This window comes from Cylas formicarius, unplaced genomic scaffold, assembly GCF_029955315.1.
Source record: "Cylas formicarius isolate icCylForm1 unplaced genomic scaffold, icCylForm1.1 PGA_scaffold_3__17_contigs__length_32017465, whole genome shotgun sequence".
NCBI classification, from domain to species: Eukaryota; Metazoa; Arthropoda; class Insecta; order Coleoptera; family Brentidae; genus Cylas; species Cylas formicarius.
In genome coordinates this window covers 31,558,726-31,579,178 of record NW_026844326.1, presented here as the reverse complement: position 1 = coordinate 31,579,178, position 20,453 = coordinate 31,558,726, and the positions used below count along the sequence as shown (strand labels likewise).

Genomic DNA, 20,453 nt, shown 5'->3' with positions numbered 1-20,453 from the left:
ATTTATCATTTATATGGATCAAAAAAAATCATTATCATTAAATTACGTGCGTGTTCTTATTTTATTTATCCATGTGTTAAAATTTTGCAAAATTGTGCTGTATTTTATGCAATTTTTATTTTTTTTTTCTTGGCCTCTTGACTTGTCCAACGCATGTACTTATCATTTATATGGATCAAAAAACATTATCATTAAATTACGTGTGTGTTCTTATTTTATTTATCCATGTGAAAAAATGTGCTGTATTTTATACAATTTTTTATATGTTTTTTTCTTTGCCACTTGACTTGTCGAACCCAAGTTTATATGGATCAATAAAATGTCACTATTATTAAATTGTGTCTGTATTTATTTGGCACCCATATGTTAAAATTTTGCAAAATTGTGGTGTATTTTATAAAAAAAAATCTATTTTTCTTTGCCTCTTGACTTGTCCAACACATGGACCAACAAAACGTCATTATCATTAATTAGCAAACTATTGGCATTTTTCAAAATAAAAAAAAATAGTTATTATTACAGACATTTGACGTAAAAACAAACCTAAGGTCGACGAAACGAGCCGCTCGTTCGACTAGGGCGTCGACGTCGACGCTCGTCAGGTTGTGACTCAGCACGAAGGCGTAACCGTCGACTAGACGCGGGAACGCCTCCTCGGTCACGTGGCCGTCGTACAAAGACACCAAGTGGGGTACGTGCGTCTGCGCGAACTCGCTAAGCGTGACGCCACACAGCGGCGCCAATCGGACGAACAGATCGACGCTCGCGTCTCCGCAATACTTGCTCGGACTGGCCGTCTGGACCAGGAGCCACTTGGAGACGCCTACGAGGTTTCCCGGTTCGACGTCTGGGGGCACGCGACGCTTGGCGTCGATTTTCCGGAACAAATCCGCCCGTTCCGTCAATATCCGTCGCACGTGCCTCAGCGTCTTGTTAATCGCTTCCGCCGCTTCGTCGGACTCGTCGTCGCGACGCCCCCGCATCGAAGCCAGTCCGTTGACGAACAAGTGCAGTATTTCGATGGCGAACACGTCGAGTAACGCGCGTTCATCGCGCAACTCGCGGTAAATGTTGTTGAAGATGACCGTGGAGCCGCGTTTCTTCGCGTAGTCCGGATGCGAAGCGAAGAACCTCATCTTCCGGACGATGACGCGGACGTGCTTGGGATCGTTGGCGAGCGATTTTTCGCCCGTCTGTTTGATCGTCCATTTGACGAACTCGCCGATCGCGACGCCAGCGAAATCGCGGACGCTAGAATTGGTGGGGTGGGCGGCGCCTTCCTAGAGGAACCATAAACGAAATTGTACGGACAGACTTTTACGGATCAATGTTATTCTTTTTATCACGATTACATTTATCTGTTATACCATATTTAATTTGTCAATGGATTTATAACTGCCTAATTTTTAGTTTACGGGCGATGACAGACGTAAATCCTCTTTGGTGAAAGTCTCCAGTGGGGGTCCCCCGAGGGTCCGTACTCGGCCCAGTATTTTTTATAGTGTATGTTGCTGATCTATGCCGTTTTTTGGGGTCTGTGAAATGTGCTCTATTTGCGGACGATGCCAGTTTTACCTTATATGGTCCGAATTGGAATGACCTACAGAACATTATTGAGGAACTGGAGGGCAATGCGGGCACAATCGGTTTAAAAATAATTATTTGAAATTAGATATTTTTTATTATTTTTCAATATAATCCCCCTTAACGTCAATACACTTATTACATCTCTTTATTATCAACTCAATCCCTTTAAAATATATATTCTTTTGGTTTGTCTGCAAAATGAGCTAGAATAGCCTCTTTTAGCGCAACCGCCGTCCACGTAAGTCCTTTTTCAAATATCCAAACAAATAATAGTCGCTGGGGGCCATATCTGGACTATAGGGAGGATGATCTATCTGTTGGAACCCACACTCTAAAATGGCAGCTTGTGCGACAATAAATAACTCTTAAAAAACAACTCTTCCCCCGTTGGAATTAAAAAAAAAACTATTAAACACATTTTAACGGAAGAATGATATAACTATAAAGAATTTTTGAATGCAACTTGAAAGCTTGTGACCTCTGAATTTTTGGTTAGTTTTTGTTATATACATTGCATGTTTACTTCTAAAACCCATACTGACAACTTTAAATGTATTTGTATAAAATACTTATATTGTTATTTTTTTTAAGCGAACACCATAGATCATCAAATTGAAACAAAATCAGGTGAAATTCCGTACGCCACTAAAAAGTGGTACACTAAATAATATGGCTCCGAAGGTCCACTACTCACTGTTAATACGTTGAGGATGACTGCTACGTGGGGATTGGACGATTGCTGGGGCGCCGAATACCAGTGAGCGAGTTGCAAAAACAGCGGCTCAAATAGCTGGCGCACGACCGGGTCGACGTCGCCTGCGAGGCACAGCAAAGCGGACGCGACATCTTCCACCAGGTCCTGCGTGTCCGACAAGCCGGTCGGTGTAAGTTGTTTGGCTGAAACCGGCGCGGTCAGAGTAAACAAGCCGTTTTTTTTTTTTTTTTTAATAAATATTCCTATACATTTATTTTCACGTAAACTGAAAAAAGTTCAGAGAAAAACATCAATCCTGCTACTGGTAATCCTAGAACTAAAAAAGATAAGCTGTGGACAGAAATTACGTAAGTATTTTGGCCAGAAAATGGAAAAATTTCTTATTGATCAAATAAAAAAAACGGTATTATCTATGCTTCTCTGACCCCATATAAATATCATACATTGCATGAGGCAGGTCGGAGTCAGTTATTTCGCTGAAAGTCTTTTTTTTTTCATTGAACAATAAGAAATTATGTTCCACTACTGCTAGGAAAACTTAAAACTAAAGTCTAACTAACCAATCCCTAGACTATAATTACTTAGACGCTTAATTTAGCACTAATGACTATAAACTTTAAAATATTGAAATGAAAACCTGCATTTTTTTAACTGATTCGCATTTTACAGGAACTGAAACGTAGGTTTTATCCGAAGATAGATAGATAAATATCGATCCAATCGGGCTTCTTGACAGTGAGGTCTAGATTTTGAACTTTCTTTTAAAAAAACTCGCTGAATGCACTCCATTTTATGAATGACTTGCGCGGTGTCTATTATGTTGCTGCTATTTACTTAGCGTATTTTGTATTGTTTCCTTCTTTTAATTGAATTTTCTTTAAAAAAAAAAACACGCTGAATGCATTCAATTTTATGAATGACTTACGCGGTCTCTAATATTTTGCTGTGAATCATGTTTAATGCTATTTACTTTGCGTATTTTGTATTGTTTCCTTCTATTAATACAAAAAAAAGTTGACAGAGAGGTATAGATTTTGAACTTACTTTTTAAAAAAAACTCGCCGAATGCACTAAATTTTATGAATGACTTACGCTGTCTCTATTATGTTGCTGCGAATCATGCTATGCATGAATGCTATTTATTTTGCTCATTTTATATTGTTTTCTTCTTTTAATATAATAAAAAGTTGGCAGAGAGGTCTAGACCTTGAACTTTCTTTAAAAAACACCACTGAATACACCCAATTTTATGAATGACTTACGCGGTCTCTTTACTTACTGTATCCCAGGAGCGTCACGGTTATGGCCTGGAGCACCTCGCAGGCGGTTATTTTGGTCTTGCGATCGGTCGAGTGCAGAGCCAGTGCGGCGACCCGCTCGACGAGGGCCTCCAGGTGAACCACCACGGCGACGTCGTCGTACGGAAGCGCCACCTTCAGGTAGCGAGCGGAACCGCATCGCGACATTCGCTGGACGCGATCGGGGCGGACGAGCGCTCGACAGACTCGCTCCGTTTGGCTGCCGACAAACGCGAGCGCCCTCTGTTGAAACTTGACGAGTTCCGGCTCGAGTTCGACGAGGACGGAGCGTTTTTTTAACGCCCGAGATGTTTTGCGCGAGGGACCGACGCCCGCCGTTTGCGCGACGCTTGCTTTAAAAAAGGGAGTGATAGAAATAAGAAGCTAGTACTAATCATATTTAGAGATCCATGAAAAATGTTGTTATATACAGTCTGAGGGGGGCGGAGCTATAGATGGGGGGCATGAACATTGATATTTTTCGACCTGTCTCTCCAATATATTCTTTGCCGCATATGTACCCGCACTCCTGAATATTTGGATGACAGGAAATCAGTTCATCACCTAAATCTGGGACACGGACTCACTCTCGCTCTGCCGCTGCATAGAACTGCAAAATTTCGATGTTATTTTACATATAACGCTGTAATTTTGTTCAACCCCTTAGATCGCGTTCTCAAATCAAAGTTTCTTGGTTCATGCAAAACTTTTAGATGGTAAAAATCAAGTGTAAATTTATGTTGTAAGGTTCTTCTTTGGTGTGTACATTAAGCTATATGCCGACCGAAATCCTGATTGTTTCTCCGGTAATATTGCGTTTGCGCTGGCATGGCCGCACTATTAGCGTTGCTAAAGACTTTTAAGAAAGTAGGAAGAATGCTGATCGAGCGAAGACGACTGAACTCGCACGGATTCTTAATTTTTGGAAATGGGATAACATCTGCATGCTTCCAGTTCAGTGGGAAATAAGATGGCCGTATGCACTCATTAATACTGTGTGGGATGTACGGGACAACCATACGGCAACATAGCAAAATAAGCAAAAAGCTTCCATAAATATATTGGCGATGGCTGGAGCGGTTGTATAAGGGGTTAACAACAGACAACAAATCGTAACGTTACCGTTTTGCCCATTCTTTCACTACAGAATACGAAGGAGAACTTTGGCCGTACACACCATCCAGCCTTTCTTTAATAATTTTAGTTGCTAACACTTCTTTTGTCAAAAACTTTATGACTGCTCTATACTCAATTTGCTTTATTTGCGACATTTTTTCGGACACGTCTCGTTTAAAATATCTGACGCAAGACTTCCATTTTGTTTTCGCAGCCTACTATGATATATATTTAAAAGAAGAGAAAGTTTTATCGTGATACTGGAGCTGCATCTATGCCAGGCCGGGAAATTTCGGCGCTAACCTCGTATAAACAACCGACGCAGTTTCTTTGACGAGAGGGTGGGAACCTACCCAGCGACTTGCCCGTCAAGTAGCCGTCTAGATAGTGAACGATCCGGACGAGGAAGTCGTCGAAGACGTCGCGATCGACGTAGCGCTGCCAACGCTCCAGGCAGTCGACGGCGGAGTCGGCCAAAGCGGTGTGTCCCTTGAAGATGACCTCGAAAGCGGGCGCGTAGTGCTCGAGGAGGGGCTCGGCGACGCTGGCGGGCGTCGCGAGCAAAACCTGGAGACAGGCGACGAGCAGCTCGTCCTTGAAGCGTTTAACCTTTCGCGCTGTCGCGACGACGAACCCGCTCAACTTCTGCGACGGTTCCAAGGCCACGACGGAGAGGGCGTCCGCGATTTTCATAGCGGCCGCGAGCAGTTTGTAGAACCCGCTGACCAACGGGTGCCGACGGCACCTGTCTACGAAATGGTCGACCATTTTGGCGACGCAACGCGTCAGCGTCGTCGGTTCGATCGCGTCGAAGATTTCCAAGTAAAAGTCGACGACGTTCAGGAAAACGGCGTAGTCGTCAGGGTTCCTCGCCTTGTAGAGCGTCCCTATATCTGTGACGTCGACGTCTTGGCACGCGTCCAACGTCACGTCGAGTTTGTTGACGAGCATCATCAAGGTTTTGATCAGGCGATCGATTATACGGACGACCAGGTATTTTCGGTCGTCGAGGAAGATCGAGTACCGATCGAGACTCCGATCGCCGGTCAATTTCAATACGCCCCTCCACAGAGGGAAATAATCCTTCACCGTCACGCCCACGGCATTCGTGGCGTGTCGATGCGAACACGACCAAATCACCCCTGCGAACGTGAAAATTCGAATCGCATCGAGTATAGGGCGTCTCAAAGTATATCGTTTTGTGGTTAAGCGATAATATTAGCCAAATGATGTGTATTTTCATGGACTTGGTAGGTATTATGTAAAAACATACGTTTTTGTCGGTGTAGCAATACTATATCGGTTTGTTACCAAACATCTCAAAGGTTCGTGAAAAAATTGCTGCTAAACAACTTTGTCATCCTGCCAGGCACTCGATCTGGTTTTCCACCTCTCGCAGCACCACTTAGCATTGTTTTGTGGCCGTATTTTTATTATAATTTCTAATTATTTTTTTTTACACTGACATGACCGTCAGAATGGACAAACGTCAAAATTCAAGGCGTGGGAAACATCTCCGAAAACATCCGATTGCTCCCAAACCCGTGAAGATTTGGAACAACAAAGAAGGAAAAATCGCCATATGCTTTAATGGAAACATGAAGGAATATATTCCCATTGCGAGTATAGTCTCTTTCAATCTTCATATTGTTGGCTTTTGAACGGAATTATGGAAGTTACCTGGTGAAGTTATAACATTTATGTTGCGAATCAACATAAATATAATTTTCTAACGGATATTCCTGGATTTCAGTTTTTGAACTTGAGGCAGTAGACAAAGTTAGATGATAAGACACTACAAACAGAAGAAGCTCGCATTATCCATCACAATAACACTGTTATTGGGAATATTTTTTAAATGATTGCTTTGAAACTAACTTTTAAAAAGTCGGCACTTGTTGTTTGGGGCAAATCCGTCTTCTGACCCTGCGTGCATTACAGTAATAGAGTTTTCATTTATTTGAAGCAACCCCATGTTTAAAGTTTGATTTTTAATGTTGTAGTTTTAAAATTTATTATATATATCCTATACCGTCCGACCAAGACGATATACTTCGAGACAAAATATACAGCGACCTTGCCTTGGTATATGGCGCTTTCCAAGAAGGATTCGAAATGATCCGTTTTCCTGAGGTAGAATAAGGTGGTCGCCAGAGCCTCGATAGCGAGCGAACGGTGAAAAGGCTTCAGTTTAGGATAAGTTTTAAACAGGTTCACGATCGCTCGCTGAAGGCAGTGGATGTCCGTAGCGGAGGCGTTCTGAAACCTTCAAATTGAAAACAAAAATCGTTTCTAATCCTCTAACCTATTTTTTAGTTTTTAATTTTATATTATTTCTTTTTTTTTTAATTGTTTGTCTTTTTTACTATCTTTTTTTATATATAATTATTTCAATTCATGTAGAGGATATTCTTAGGATATTTTTCATATCTCATTTTTATATTTCATTTTCATAAAATAGAAAAAAATCAGATGTGTACAAAATATGTTTTGTTAATAGTATTAATCGGCAGCTTTACCATCAAAAGCAAAATGAAAAAAAAAAAAAAAAAAAAAAAACTTGTGCACCAACCATACCGAATAGGTTAATTCCATCCCACGCGAGTACCAAATACTGGGATAGAATTTTTGTAGTCGTACAACCAATTGGACTACTGGACATTACCTTCCCAGTATTTCTCATAGGCCGCTGGAAATAACCTAATAAGTAAGGTCCACTGTTATATCTATATAAGATTCTATATATATACTAACGACGTCTCAACTAGTATATCTAGATATCCTTAGTATGTCCTAACAAACATCCTACTGACATACGTATCTGATATACTGATATACTTAGCTGAAACAGTATATCCCTAGGATATACTAGTAGATTATATTTGTGTTGTACTTAACGAAAAGTGGGAGAAAACAAACGCCTATAAAAAGAAACTTCATTGAAAAAAAATATAAAAAAACTTTTTCATTGTAAAAATTCTTACAATAACCGATTTCAAAGTTGTAATTTTTGCAACCAAATGTTGAACACAACGTATAAAACGAGAAGACCCCGTTCATTTGTTTTATTTAGCAGGAACAAACCGGATCTAACGAGATTTATTTCTAATTTTTCCAAGCGTAGAAAACGATCCTTTGATCTTTTCCTACTTATCGCCCCAGAAATATCGAAGCAAACGATAAAGTATTTCGGCACGCGAGAGAGAACGCCAGAAGAAATCTAAACTTGCCAAAAAACGCAGCATATATATATATATATATATATATATATATATATATATATATATATATATATATATATATATATATATATATATATATATATATATATATATATATATATATATATATATATATATATATATATATAATCAATATCTGAAATTTGTATTTGTTATTTTTTACTGGTACTTTTGCATTATTTTGTAAATAACGTTCAAATAGGATATTATGACGGTACCCACGTTGTTATTTCCCCATAAAGAGCAAAGTAAATGCTACTTTTTTGGTGCTCCACAACTGAAAGTATACAGGCTGAATTAAAAAAGCGTGACGAATAAAACATAATTTTTTTCAAATGAAACGACAATTTTGAAAATTAAAATTCTTCAAATTATTTAGTATTATATGTTATTAATACCAAATAATTTTTCTAATATTTTAATATTTAAAAAAAAAACTAGTTTCCGGTTATTCGAAGATAAAGCAAAAGATATACGCAAGGGAACTTTAATTAGATTTACATAATTTCAAATTGAAAAATCTCGATTTCCTTAAACGGCACACCCCGTATACATATTTTTTCAGACAGATCTTACAACTACCTACAACTTTTATATGTCGGCAAATTAAAAAAAAAGCAAGTATGGATTGTGCTAAAGCTCAATTAATTGATATGATCCAAATTCGAGATGGCTTTCAGCATTTGCAAAATAGATTTTCGAGGGAAGTCGAAAGCTAAAAACCGCATCGTGATATGTCAAAGCGGTGCTGAGCTACAGGGTGATTCTTAAAAATGTACGTTACTAAAAATCCTCTATAACTTTTTTATTCTTAAAGAAGAAGAGATTTTTATTAAAAACATTTTTTTAAGTGCAAATCTACCTGTTTCACCGATTTTGTCACGAGATATAACAAAAAATTTTTTTTTTTTAAATGGAATACTTCATTTAAAAAAAAAAATAGTTTTCTAATAAAATTTCCTGTCAAACGATGTGCCATACGCCTATTTTTATTAAGTAGTTAAAAAGATATCTGCAATTTTTAATAATTACCATAGTAGGCTGTGCTTACCTCTGACCTATGCAGTTTTACGGTATCTATCTAGGTAGCTATGATCAGATAAAAACAATTGCCATGATACACAAGCCCGAGTGTCAAATGTGGCGTCTTCGTCAAGTATAAAGGTCCCATAAATTGGCCCCCCAGGTCTCCAGACCAGACCCCTTGGGACTTCTCTTTTGAAATAGCAAAACTACTAGAAGGGAATTGGAAGAGGCACTTCGTACTGCATTCAGGCAGCTTCATGCGGTAGAACCTCTTAATACAGAAAATTGCGTCAAGAGAAGATGTAGGATATGTTTACAAGAAAACGGATGTCAGTTCGAGCATTTGTTTTAGAATTAAGTGCGAGGTTGATTTTGTATGAAAAAAAAAAAACAATAAAATTTTATCCACACATTTAGGCCACGCACAGCGCCTATTATGATAAATATCAAAAATTGCAAATATCTTTTAAACTATGCCACATCTTTCGACAAGAAATTTTATTAGAAAACTGATTTTTTAGAAAAATTGGGGGTATCCCATTTAAAGAAATATAACTTTGTGTGATATCTCGGGAACTAAAGGCTCTAAGACAAAACGGGTAAAATAGAGAGATTCCCGGTTTAAAAAAAAAAAACTTAAAAGATGTTTTTTCCCAAAACTCTATTCTTACAATTAAAAAAAAGTTATAGAGGGCCTTTACAATCGCACATTTTTGGGGGTCACTCTGTAGATCAAAAACGCCTTGACATATTACGATGCAGTAACATGCATATCAGTTTTGGGCTAACTATGCTGCAAATGCTTAAAGCCGTAGAAGCCTCTCGAATCTGGACCACCCTGTACATATAACTTCTATTAAAGTTCATCTACTATCCGTTAAACGTACTATTATGTAAACAAGAACAAAGCTTCGCGAAAACGGGAGCCTTCGATACGCGCTTTGGACACTGGGTCGCCGAGTGACGTGATAGTGATACCTTATAAAACCGGCGACGCACTGCAAATAATCGGGCAAGTGCTCCCAATCGTCGGCGTCGGCGTCGCAACGCAGGACGTAAGCGGCTTCAAAATGGCGGCGGATTAACAAAAATGTGTTTCTCGCCTCTTCGGGAGGCAGATGTTGGTGCAGGGGGCCGCTGAAAACCTTCAGAGCAGAGAGGACGAGGCGTTTTTCTGCCGCTCCCGCCTGCTCCTTTTTCAAAACGTGCCTCATCCATTTGACGAAGTGCTGAAACGAGTTTTCGATTGCTTTTGAGGAGGCGAAAACATATTATCACCGACCAGCAGCACGTCCGCATTGCTGGAGTGCTCCGCCACCGCGAACAGGTACGCCCTTAATGTCGCCTCGCCCGTTTTGACGTCCTCCGCCCCCAGCTCGAGCCAGTCGAGCAGACGCTTGTGCCAGACGATGTGCTTCGGTAACATTAAACCGATAAAGGTCGCCATGTTTGATTTTAAAAAATTGAGCGCGGCTAAAAATTAAAAAAAAAACAACAGCAAATGTAACAAACTTATTTTTGTATTACCCGTAGTAATGCAAACGAGATTGCTTTCGAAAAATCGTCGGTGGGCGGGGCAAATTCGGAGAGTGTAGCGCGGACCGGATTTTACTTTCAAAAAGAAGCCAATTCGGGGATTTTGTCCTCGAGGGACGCATTATCGTGGAATCGATGGAATTTAATTATGCATGCGCCCTGTATAAAGTGTCTTTCATGCCCCGCCGAACTTGAAAATTACGGCACACTACGTTAAATATTTAAATTTGTACAAATAATAGCGCCCTGTATAATTGACGAAACCTCAAACTCTCTCACGACACGGTTTACGATACTGTTCTAATCAAATTATCGCACCTTGTTTTTCATTTATCGCCAAAAATTTACCCGCAAAAACAGAAATTTTAAGGAACATTTAGATTTTCTGCCAATAATCGGCACACCCCGTATATATTTCGAACAATGTTCGAAAGAGGGGTGATAGCCTTGGATCTCTCACGTTTCCCGGCGTATGATGTTTTTCCAATAGAGTAAGTAGATTTCAAAAAAATACTTTGAAAATTTTTCAAAATTTTTTAAAAAATATTTGCTGATACTTGATTACGCTCAAATTCTACTGTTTAGATGTGGGTATGGACTTCTACTTCCTTGGCAAATTTAAAATCGTTAGCTACATATTTGGGTCACTGTTGACGTTTTTGAATATAGCACGGAATATCCCGAACACCATGTACAGTATGTGAAAACTTTAAATACAAAAGTTTTATCCGTCCATACGGGATGTACAGCTATGTAAAAAAAAAACTGGCAACGGAATCACAGCCTTCTTGTTATGGTCAATTATCATTACAAAGGGAGACCAATTTTCAGTTTTTTGCAAATTACCGACACACCCTGTACATGTATACCGAAAGAAAGAAAGAAAGATGGATGCCGGCGTCGGATCGATGCCATTTCTTACAAGCTTACATATCTCGTGAGGGGTTAAAAAGGAGGCATAGCTCCAACGGTTCGAAAGTCTTTTAGATTTTTGTCTATAATTGAAAAGCCCCGTACATAATCGAAAAAATGCTTAAAATAGAAGTAATATTACCGCATCTTCCGCGTTTTTTGGTGAAATTGTTTTGCCGATCAAGTTAATAGTTTTCCGGAAATTTTGTTTTTTCTGGAGGAAAAAATAACAAAAACAAAATTTTCAAGAATTAAAAAAAAAACTAGGCAAGTCTGTTTTTTATGGCAATATTATTAGCTCACCCCTGTTTCCGACTTTAATGCTGCCCTTGGGGACAGACAGGCAGCGAATGTGAGCATACAGCTTTTCGATGATCGTCTTGTCAGTCGAAAGACCAGCGTCTAAAGGAAAGCCCTCGCAGAAACATGCCAATGCCGTAAATATGGCGCATATGTTCCCTGGAGAATCCCTCCTTACCATCTCATTATCCAACTGCCGCACCAGGTAGTTTTTAATTAGGTCAGGTTCGGCAACTAGGTACGGGAACCTTTTGACAAAAACACCAATGGTAACGTGTTCCTTTTGCCTCACTACAAACGCCAATATGGTAAATGCAGGTAAGAAACTGAAGCCGCGGCCTACCGGTGGCAGGATGGTCTAACATCACAGCATTCTTAACGCTCTCGAATATGTTAAGGTAAGACTTTTGATGTTCGGCGCACACGTCGATTTTATCGAAGCTGACCAGAAGAACATCGTAGGCCCTTACTTTAACATTGGCGGCGACGTTCGTCTGTATGATCTTCAAGCATTTCTCGTTTACGTCGACAACGCGTTGACTGACTTTTTGGGGAAAGTTGTTGACGAGCGTGTGGACGATTTCCAGGCATTTTGTGGACGACGAATTGAATTCTTTGCGCGCGCCCACGTCCGCAACAAAATCCAGCAAACCGTAACTTTTATCGAACAAGTAAACGACGCAAGAATCTGGAATAAATCGTGCAACTCGCATTTAATAAACACCGGACCGTCTACCTATCGTCGTCGAAGAAAGCTGCTCTTCCGTTAAATTATGGTTAAGCGTGTTCAATAATCGTTGACATTCTTGGGGGCCGTCGATTTCGTCCGACGAGCGGTCTTTTAGGAGCCGACAAAAGTAAGGCAGTTCCACATCCATTTATGCATGTTACCAGGAAAAGCCGCGAAATCTTGTTTAATATCCACCACAGATCAAAACTGGGCTTAATTTAGTCTTTGCTATTGGCCCATCTGTCAGGATCGTTCGGCCAATTATATTGCAACAGAGCGAGCTTAATTTGCGGAAATTGTTTCGTGTAGTATCTTTAATGCTGCCTTCGGTTCACTCTGCTATATATAATTGGGCGTGATAGCTCAGGTTTCCAATCAATTTACGCTCGATGCGTCGTTAGACGGATGTTCTCGCATTCCAGGTCTCGATTTTAGGTCGAATGAAGTTTAACTGTTCACGATAAATGAAGGTCACTGCGTTATTACCGAAACGCTAGATAAATATGACGCGTAAAACGAATTTGCACTCGGACGTTGCTGTACTATATTTCATTTTTAATTGCGCACATCGGACTCGAGAATAAAAAGCCACAGATGTCGCGACTTCTGCGATTGTGACGGCGAATTGAGACCCGGGATTTTTAAGAAATACGTAATGCTGTTGAATTTTCCGATTAGAAATATATATAAAAGGGCTCTTCAATAATAATAACCTTATTGATTGTTTGATTATACCTAATTATTCTCTTAATCCTTATACTCCTAAATTTATTTGGGCGTGTTGTAACAATGCGCCGAAAAAATGCGACTAATATAAAAAAAAAAGTCGGATCGAACACAAACGACGATGGCGAACGCGTAGAGTCCACTTGATTCCCGTTCAATGAAATCCGAGTGTACTTCTCGTATTAAAGCGGTCTCCCAGTCAGCCCGATGTGTAGTTTACGCGTTAGTGCCTTAACGGCGAGAGGTCAAGTGCGAGCCTGGTGACGATGAATCCGTTATACGCGGTCGCCGTTTTATTGTTCGCTCCGAGCATCCCGGGTAAGCCCAAGAAAACAGCAAACGGAACATATTTTTGAAACGTGTTGCCAGACGCATTCGGTGAGAATTGCGACAAACTAGGCACGTTGATCTACGAAGATATCGGGTGCCGGCCGGGTTACGACGTCACCAAGCCGAATTATACGAAGCTGTGTCCCGTCAAATACGACTGCCTGGGTTTGAAGAAATCACCGGGAAACTGTTTCCTCCGGGGTAAGGCGTACGCCGTCGGAGACCACGTAGAATCGCGTCTGACCACTCCTACTTGCGACTTGGGATGCTCGTGCAGTAACGAGAAAGATAAGTATGTCGTCGGGAAGTTTTTGCATCCAACATTCATAACCGCAGTAGGTTGTTACCCGCAAATATTAGGGGGTGACGTCACTGGTCGACCTAGTTTCGAAAAATTGAAATCGATTCTTTTCGAAAGCGTACGCACTCCTCACTGAACAGCGTAGCCGTTGGTACAGATGGAATCAGCACCGAAACAAAAACATTTTTTTTGTCTGTCCGTCCCCCGTTCTCTGTTCCACGGTTTTTCGACGAAAACTTCCGAACGGTTTGAGCTACACGCTTCAAATTTTGCTCCTTTTTAAACGTCCACGATATGCGAAAATGGCCACGTTCAAGCTTCGGCGTCCATCTTTTTTTTTATTTTCGACTGTTTTTTGGATGTCGTTATGGAACACGATAAGTGTCCGAAATTTGAAGCTATGGACTTCAAATTTGGCAGGCGAATAGCGCTTGGTGCCGGAACATAGGGTTGGGGGGTCGGGAAGTACTTTAAAAAAATTAAAAACTGCGTTTGCAAGGATCTAAGGAAAGGATCATTTCTCGAAAACTGCAATTACGTACAAGTATTTAAAAAATTTTTTTTTTTGGTTATTTTGGCTTTCAGAAAACAATGTTTTTCTCCATAACCATTCACCCGATCCGCAAAATTCTTTAACTGGCAGACGCGGAGGATCCAGTGCTATAATATTTATTTCAAGCATTTTTTCGATTATATACAGGGTTTTTAAATTATAGGCAAAAGTCTAAAAAACTTTGAAAAATGTTCTTTTCCAGAGTAAATTATTAACCGCAAATCAAAAATCGTAAATAATACGGCTAATCGATTCAAACAGTGTCATAGGCCGCACCAGGAGCAGCGATTTTTGTATTTACGGTTTTCGTCTAACGCATACGCTGTTCGAAATATTTGCAAAAAATCAAAATGAAAATCACCATTGCTCGCGCTCAATCTAGACGCGATGACGTCATTTACTATTACGAAGTACTGTATGGCTTCAGAAAACAAGTATTTTCTCGATAACCGTTACTCTGTTAGAAAAATTTATATACCAGGATATCACCTCTATCTTGTACATTGTTTGAATTATATACAGGCTGTGTCGTTTACGGGAAAAAAATCTAAAAGATCCTAAAAATTGCCGTTTTCGTGGATGAATTATTAACCTTAAATGAAAAACAATAAAACATGGGATAATTCAATTTAAACAGTGTCGTAAATTGTATCGAGGGAGAGTTTCAGGTTTAGTGAAACATACAGGGTGCGCGAATATTTGATAAAATATCATTCTAATTCAAAAATTATTTGTAAAAATTTTAACATTTATCAAAGTTTGTCTTAACTTTGAAGTTCGGCGGGCGACGTGACACTTTATACAGGGTGTATGCACAATAAAATTTCATCGATTTTGCGAAAGTTCCAAACCGCATATCATGGCTTCTTATTTATCTCCATAACAGTAATTTTAAATTGAAAGAATTTAAGTTTTCTTAACATCCAAAGTATGTATTCCTGTTTTAATTCCTTGCGACGAAAGCTCTCAGGATTATGAGACGGTTTTACTTTTAACAATCCTTTATTCAATTCAATGATGCGTTTCACAGATAGCTGTTGGGCACGACTACCAGGATCATTCGCCCAAACAATCCTTTATTATTTATTTTGAACAAAATCTTCCGACCACTCTTCCTCGATCTACAAATTGGACACATTTAGGGCACTGGGCCAAACAACAAATTCCATTGTTTTTCCAAAAATGGGCAAGATTTAGAATGTAAAACGATACAAAACGTCAGATACATATATGTAATCAAGAATGTTTTCATTTTAATCTTGACGGACCGGACGATATTTTTATGTTTTCAATTATATTAGATATTCGACTAGACGTTAAATGTCTCGCTAATATTTCCATGAAATACAAATAACGATTGAGTTCGTCAAAAAATAAATATATTTTATGAATCACTGTGGACGTTCATGTAATAAAATGATATCGTTTAACTATTATAATATATGAACATTTTATTTACCAGATAATGGAATAATACAAGTGCAAAATAAACACACAGGGAAGATGTACTTGGTAAAGGGCAGATTTTAGGCTAACGTCCATTGTACTCGAAACAATAATTTTCTTTTTAACAATAACAACGTCCTTTTGAGGCTTCCTTAAAATTTCAGACTCAGATTTGTTGAAGCTCTTTGTGTTTAGGCAATTGTGCTTAGGGCAAACCATTGTCTTTACGGATCTTTACATTTTTAGAGCAAAGTTCAAGTGCGCTGCAGTAGACTGTCCAGAGTGGTCCGTCGACTATCCGTCCGCCGGCTGTTACAGGAAATACACTTTGGACGACTGCTGTTCCGTCCGCGAAATGTGCTGTAAGTATATGCAGCTACTACATACGTAGCCTACTATGATTCATCAAATATCATGTGCATTATCGGAAAAAAACTTCGTAGTTCTTTGAAGTGTAACAATTTTACTGCATTTACGACCTCTACCCATAGATGCGACCCAACTATGGACATAGAGACGTTTCCAAAATTTCAATTTTATTAGCTGAAAGTTCTTATAATGTTTAATTTGATTTCAAATGGACACGAATTGAATAAATAAACAATGTTCAAAAAAAGAATGCACCAGCGAGCCCGTTTTCTATAGTCTGTGAAGTACCTACTGTGCAACTATTAAATCCGGGCGCGTAATTAAACAGAAAGTTAAACAAATTACCATTGAAATAAAACGCTCGCCAACGGTCACCTTCTCGTATTTGACAGCACTTTCTTGTTGCTTTATGCGCAGCCGACGAAAAAAACCGGCCCTGCCGCGCGAAAGTCACGTGACTCTAATAGGTCCAGCAATTTCAGTCAGTCCGGCTGCGATCCGGGAAAACATGTATGTTTATCTAGGTTACCGGCGTATTAAATTGTTTAAAACTCGGTTTTCTCATTGTTTTCTTTTGCGTCAGTAATAACTGGAATGTTTGTGTGTTTGTAGGGTACACCGCCGTATTTTAAACTTTGAAACTCGGTTTTTAACTGTATTTTTTGTGTTATCAATAACTAATATATAACAACAACAATTGATACTAATACAATAAATAATACCTGACTCTAAAATAAGTTTCCAAATACTTTTAGATAACTAATATTAAAGGAAACCATTTTATTTCAATGTAGCCTATTTCAATCCTGGATCTATTAGGGTCACGTGACCACCGATACCGGCAATGCGCGCCCGGGCCTCTATTTTTCGTCCGCTGTGCTTTATGTTGGTACTCTGTGGCTCACTCTAGCGGGGTCGGGATTCGTTTTTGGGCGGAAAGATGGCGGCGAGGGTGTTAATTTGTTACTTGTTACACTACAATGGGCTTTGGAGCGCGGGAAACCGTTTTTTGCTATCGGTCAAAGTACCTTTTTTTTAACAAACCTTACGAAGGCATCCTTTAAGAATTCCGAATGAACTTTTGTGATTGTGAGCATTAGAAGTAAAAGAAGAAGAACCTGTACGTATTTTTCTTTGGAATCGGCGATCTCTACACAGTTAATTCTTTTTAATTTGGAAAATTGAATCGGATTTTAGCATATTAATGAAACACTGCCAACGAAATGCCATGTCCGACCCTAAAACCATTGGTTCGATCGAAATGATAGGTTTAAAACGAGATTTTGAAATGACTTTTAAAAGTGCCTTAAAAGTGTGTTATACTATCGAATTTGTAGCGCCGTACGATAACTCGACGACCTGCGTCTACGAGGGCAGGTTGTACAAAGAGGGCGAGAGTTTTCTGCCGCGCGGCACTTGCTGGCGGTGTGTGTGCCAGGCGGGTTTTAGGGGTAAATTGGAGAAGCCGTTTTGTCGGAGACGAACCTGCAACGTGCAGATCAAGAGCCAGGACAAGCTGCAGGAGAGGTGCGCGCCCGTGTATTACAAGAGCAAGTACAGGAACGACGACCCGCTGTGCTGTCCGGCGACGTGGATCTGCAGTGAGTAGTGATATCTCATATCTCAGAAACCGTTAGTCCTACAAGTTAGAAAAAAAAGTTATAGGTAAATCCGTCAAGAGAATAGACTGGAAATTGTTTAAGGTCATAAAATGCCCGCCAGGGGGCGTAACCTCTAGAGTAAAATATAAAAATTAACCTATATCAAAGTTAGTTTTAGTGAAATCTACTCTAGACAAGGAAACTTTTTTGTTTGAATTTTTTTCTGTCTCGTCAAATTAATTGGGTGATAAGGGGGGGCGGGGCATCAATCATATATATCAAATATTGATTGACGAACTTTGTTTGGTCTTAGAGTATTTATAGGAGATTCGACTGGCATGCCAATATCACGATATAATTCTTTTGCGAGTCGGTAGGAGGCGCTTCATGCCAAAAACAGCTATTTTTATGATTTTCTGGAAATTTTCAAATATAATGGGTCCAATATTTTTAGCTAGAAAATAAATAAGAACTAAAAGTTCAGATTTTCACGAAATTATATATTTTTACATGACAATTGTTTCGACAACAACGTGTCTTTATCAAATGTAATATTTACAGAATGTAATGTTTAGCTATTATATATACCGAAAAATGACCATAAAACCTTAATTAATGTTGTGAGAATTTAAGTTCAACAAAGGAGAGGTATTTAAATCTAATTGATCGTTAAGCAATACATTTCAATGTCTCATTTTGTTAATCTCCATGGCTTCCAATAAATTTAATTTTCTACCTTTTGTGGCTGTATGTAAAATATCAAAATTGTCGTCAAAAATGTGTTAAATATTACATTTGATAAAGACACGGTGTTGTCGAAACAATTGTCATGTGAATATATATAATTTCGTGAAAATCTGAACTTTTGGTTCTTATTTATTTTACTTAAGGTGTTAATTGATTGTTTGTCTCTTTCAGGTGACGGCGACGAAAAAATTATCGGACGCCCGGTATCGGGTAGGTATGGTATATGAATTGGTATATCAATTGCCGCTTGTTTTTTGGACAGAGAGAAAATGCGTCTTCGGACAGCGAACGGTGGGGGCGGGCCAAACCCTCGGGAAGACCGTGAGGGCTTCGCGGGGCTTCTTGAACGTCACGTGCGAGTGCAGGATCCCGCCCCTGCTCACCTGCCTCACCCACGTGGTCTGACGCGAGACGTCGCCCCGGATTTATTTATTTATTTATTTTATTTATTCGCCTTGCTGCAGGTACCAATAATACACGGATGAAACGAAATGGTCTTTTTAAATAATTGCGCTCGAATCGCTTAATATGCTATACAGGGTTTTTCCTAATCGAATGAGACTGCCTTATGTTTTCATCATGCATTTTTCCTATTATTTGCTGACGATGAATTCTATGTGAGAGTCCAAAATGCTGATGACTGTATAAAGCTCCAATCCGATTTAGGCCACGTATCGCTATGGCGCGATTTTAATAGGATGGAAATTATGAACTTCAACCGGAGCATAATACTTATAACATAAAAGGGTCACCGTTAGTGCAGGATCACTTCAGATTTTGGGCTTTTCTAAGCGTTGTAGAGTGGACTTCCAGAGTATTCCGTCTACTTACAGGCCATAGAAAGAGTGCAGCATTTGTTTTACGAATGCAGTCGAAACTCTATATAGCGAAATTGATGGGACTACCTTTTTTTTTCGTTCATTTCCTTTTGAATTTTTTTAGTATGCCAATACGCATCTCGTACTTTGGCTTGAATTTTCAACATTTCTTCTAGAGGGGCATTTTCCGCATGATGCAAAAAGAGTTCTCTAGCAGCGCCAAAAAGTGAGGTTATGGGGTCCCTGGAAGTCCCTTTATCCATCTACTTAACTGAATGGTTGTTGGTGGTCCCAGATCAACTTCTTCATCTTCTTCTTCCTCTTGGTGCGGCCTATCACACCGTTTGAACCAATTAGCCATATTTTGTACGACTTTTGATTTGCGGCTAATAATTTACTTTGTAAAAAAACCATTTTCTAATTCTTTTAGATTTTTGCCTATAATTTGAAAACCCTGTATATAATCGAAAAAATCCCGAAATAAATGTTATTGCACTGGATCTTCTGCGGCTGCCGGTTAAAGAATTTTGCCGATCGGATAAACGATTATGGACGAAAACATTTTTCTGGAAGCTAAAATTAATTAAATTAAAATTAAAAATTTCATCGATTTTCGAATGTAACGAGAGTAGATGCAAACAGAACTCTACAAATGATAACAATTGAAATGAATATATTAAGAACTATACGGAGTAAAACTTTGTATGACAGAATACGGAATGAGGACATCAGACAGCACCGCGGAATATAAGACATAGGAAGGTGGGTGAGGCAAAGACAAAGATTTTGGAACAAACACATAAAAAGAATGGAAGATGGCGAACTCGAACGCAAAAATGAACAACCCAGTGGGGAAAAGATCTCAAGCAAGACCGCCAAAACGATGGCGAGGATGCGGGACCTCGTCTTCCGCGGAATACTTGTTGTCAATGAATAGGCAGAACAGACAAGAACCGCTTGGTTCCAATAATTTTGGTTATATTAACGTGTTAGTACGTGTCATACAGGGTTCTTTAGACCATTTGTATTAGTTTAGCGACCAAGTAATAGATGGCGCTTCCCATGAAGTGACGTTCCCCCCCTGCGACAATAAACAGAAC

At 39.3% G+C, this 20,453-nt stretch overlaps 2 protein-coding genes across 4 annotated transcripts in view; one reads left to right on the top strand and one right to left on the bottom strand.

Annotated features, from left to right (window-relative positions):
• LOC132700155 (DNA-dependent protein kinase catalytic subunit-like) overlaps positions 1–12,650 on the bottom strand; it is a 31,562-nt gene extending 18,912 nt beyond the window's left edge. For both annotated transcript variants that reach the window (XM_060667308.1, XM_060667309.1), the window contains exons 1-10: positions 12,469–12,650; positions 12,076–12,420; positions 11,736–12,023; positions 10,267–10,457; positions 9,963–10,213; positions 6,798–6,982; positions 5,070–5,858; positions 3,582–3,953; positions 2,282–2,484; positions 544–1,280 (exon numbers count right to left, since the gene is read on the bottom strand). In XM_060667308.1, coding sequence (XP_060523291.1) covers positions 544–1,280; positions 2,282–2,484; positions 3,582–3,953; positions 5,070–5,858; positions 6,798–6,982; positions 9,963–10,213; positions 10,267–10,457; positions 11,736–12,023; positions 12,076–12,420; positions 12,469–12,610 — 3,503 coding nt within the window. In that variant the 5' untranslated portion in view covers positions 12,611–12,650. The remainder of the gene's footprint in view (positions 1–543; positions 1,281–2,281; positions 2,485–3,581; positions 3,954–5,069; positions 5,859–6,797; positions 6,983–9,962; positions 10,214–10,266; positions 10,458–11,735; positions 12,024–12,075; positions 12,421–12,468) is intronic.
• Positions 12,651–13,326: 676 nt separating this feature from the next.
• On the top strand, positions 13,327–20,435 carry LOC132700156 (uncharacterized). Of its 2 annotated transcripts, none has more exons than XM_060667311.1 (6): positions 13,327–13,506; positions 13,588–13,810; positions 16,065–16,180; positions 17,525–17,788; positions 18,707–18,745; positions 18,798–20,435. In XM_060667311.1, the coding sequence occupies exons 1-6, from the start codon at positions 13,455–13,457 to the stop codon at positions 18,938–18,940; spliced, it is 837 nt and encodes a 278-aa protein (XP_060523294.1). In that variant the 5' UTR covers positions 13,327–13,454; the 3' UTR covers positions 18,941–20,435. The 2 variants fall into 2 exon arrangements, with proteins under 2 accessions (XP_060523294.1, XP_060523293.1); XM_060667310.1 differs by having other exon boundaries at positions 13,558–13,810.
• Positions 20,436–20,453: the final 18 nt, after the last annotated feature.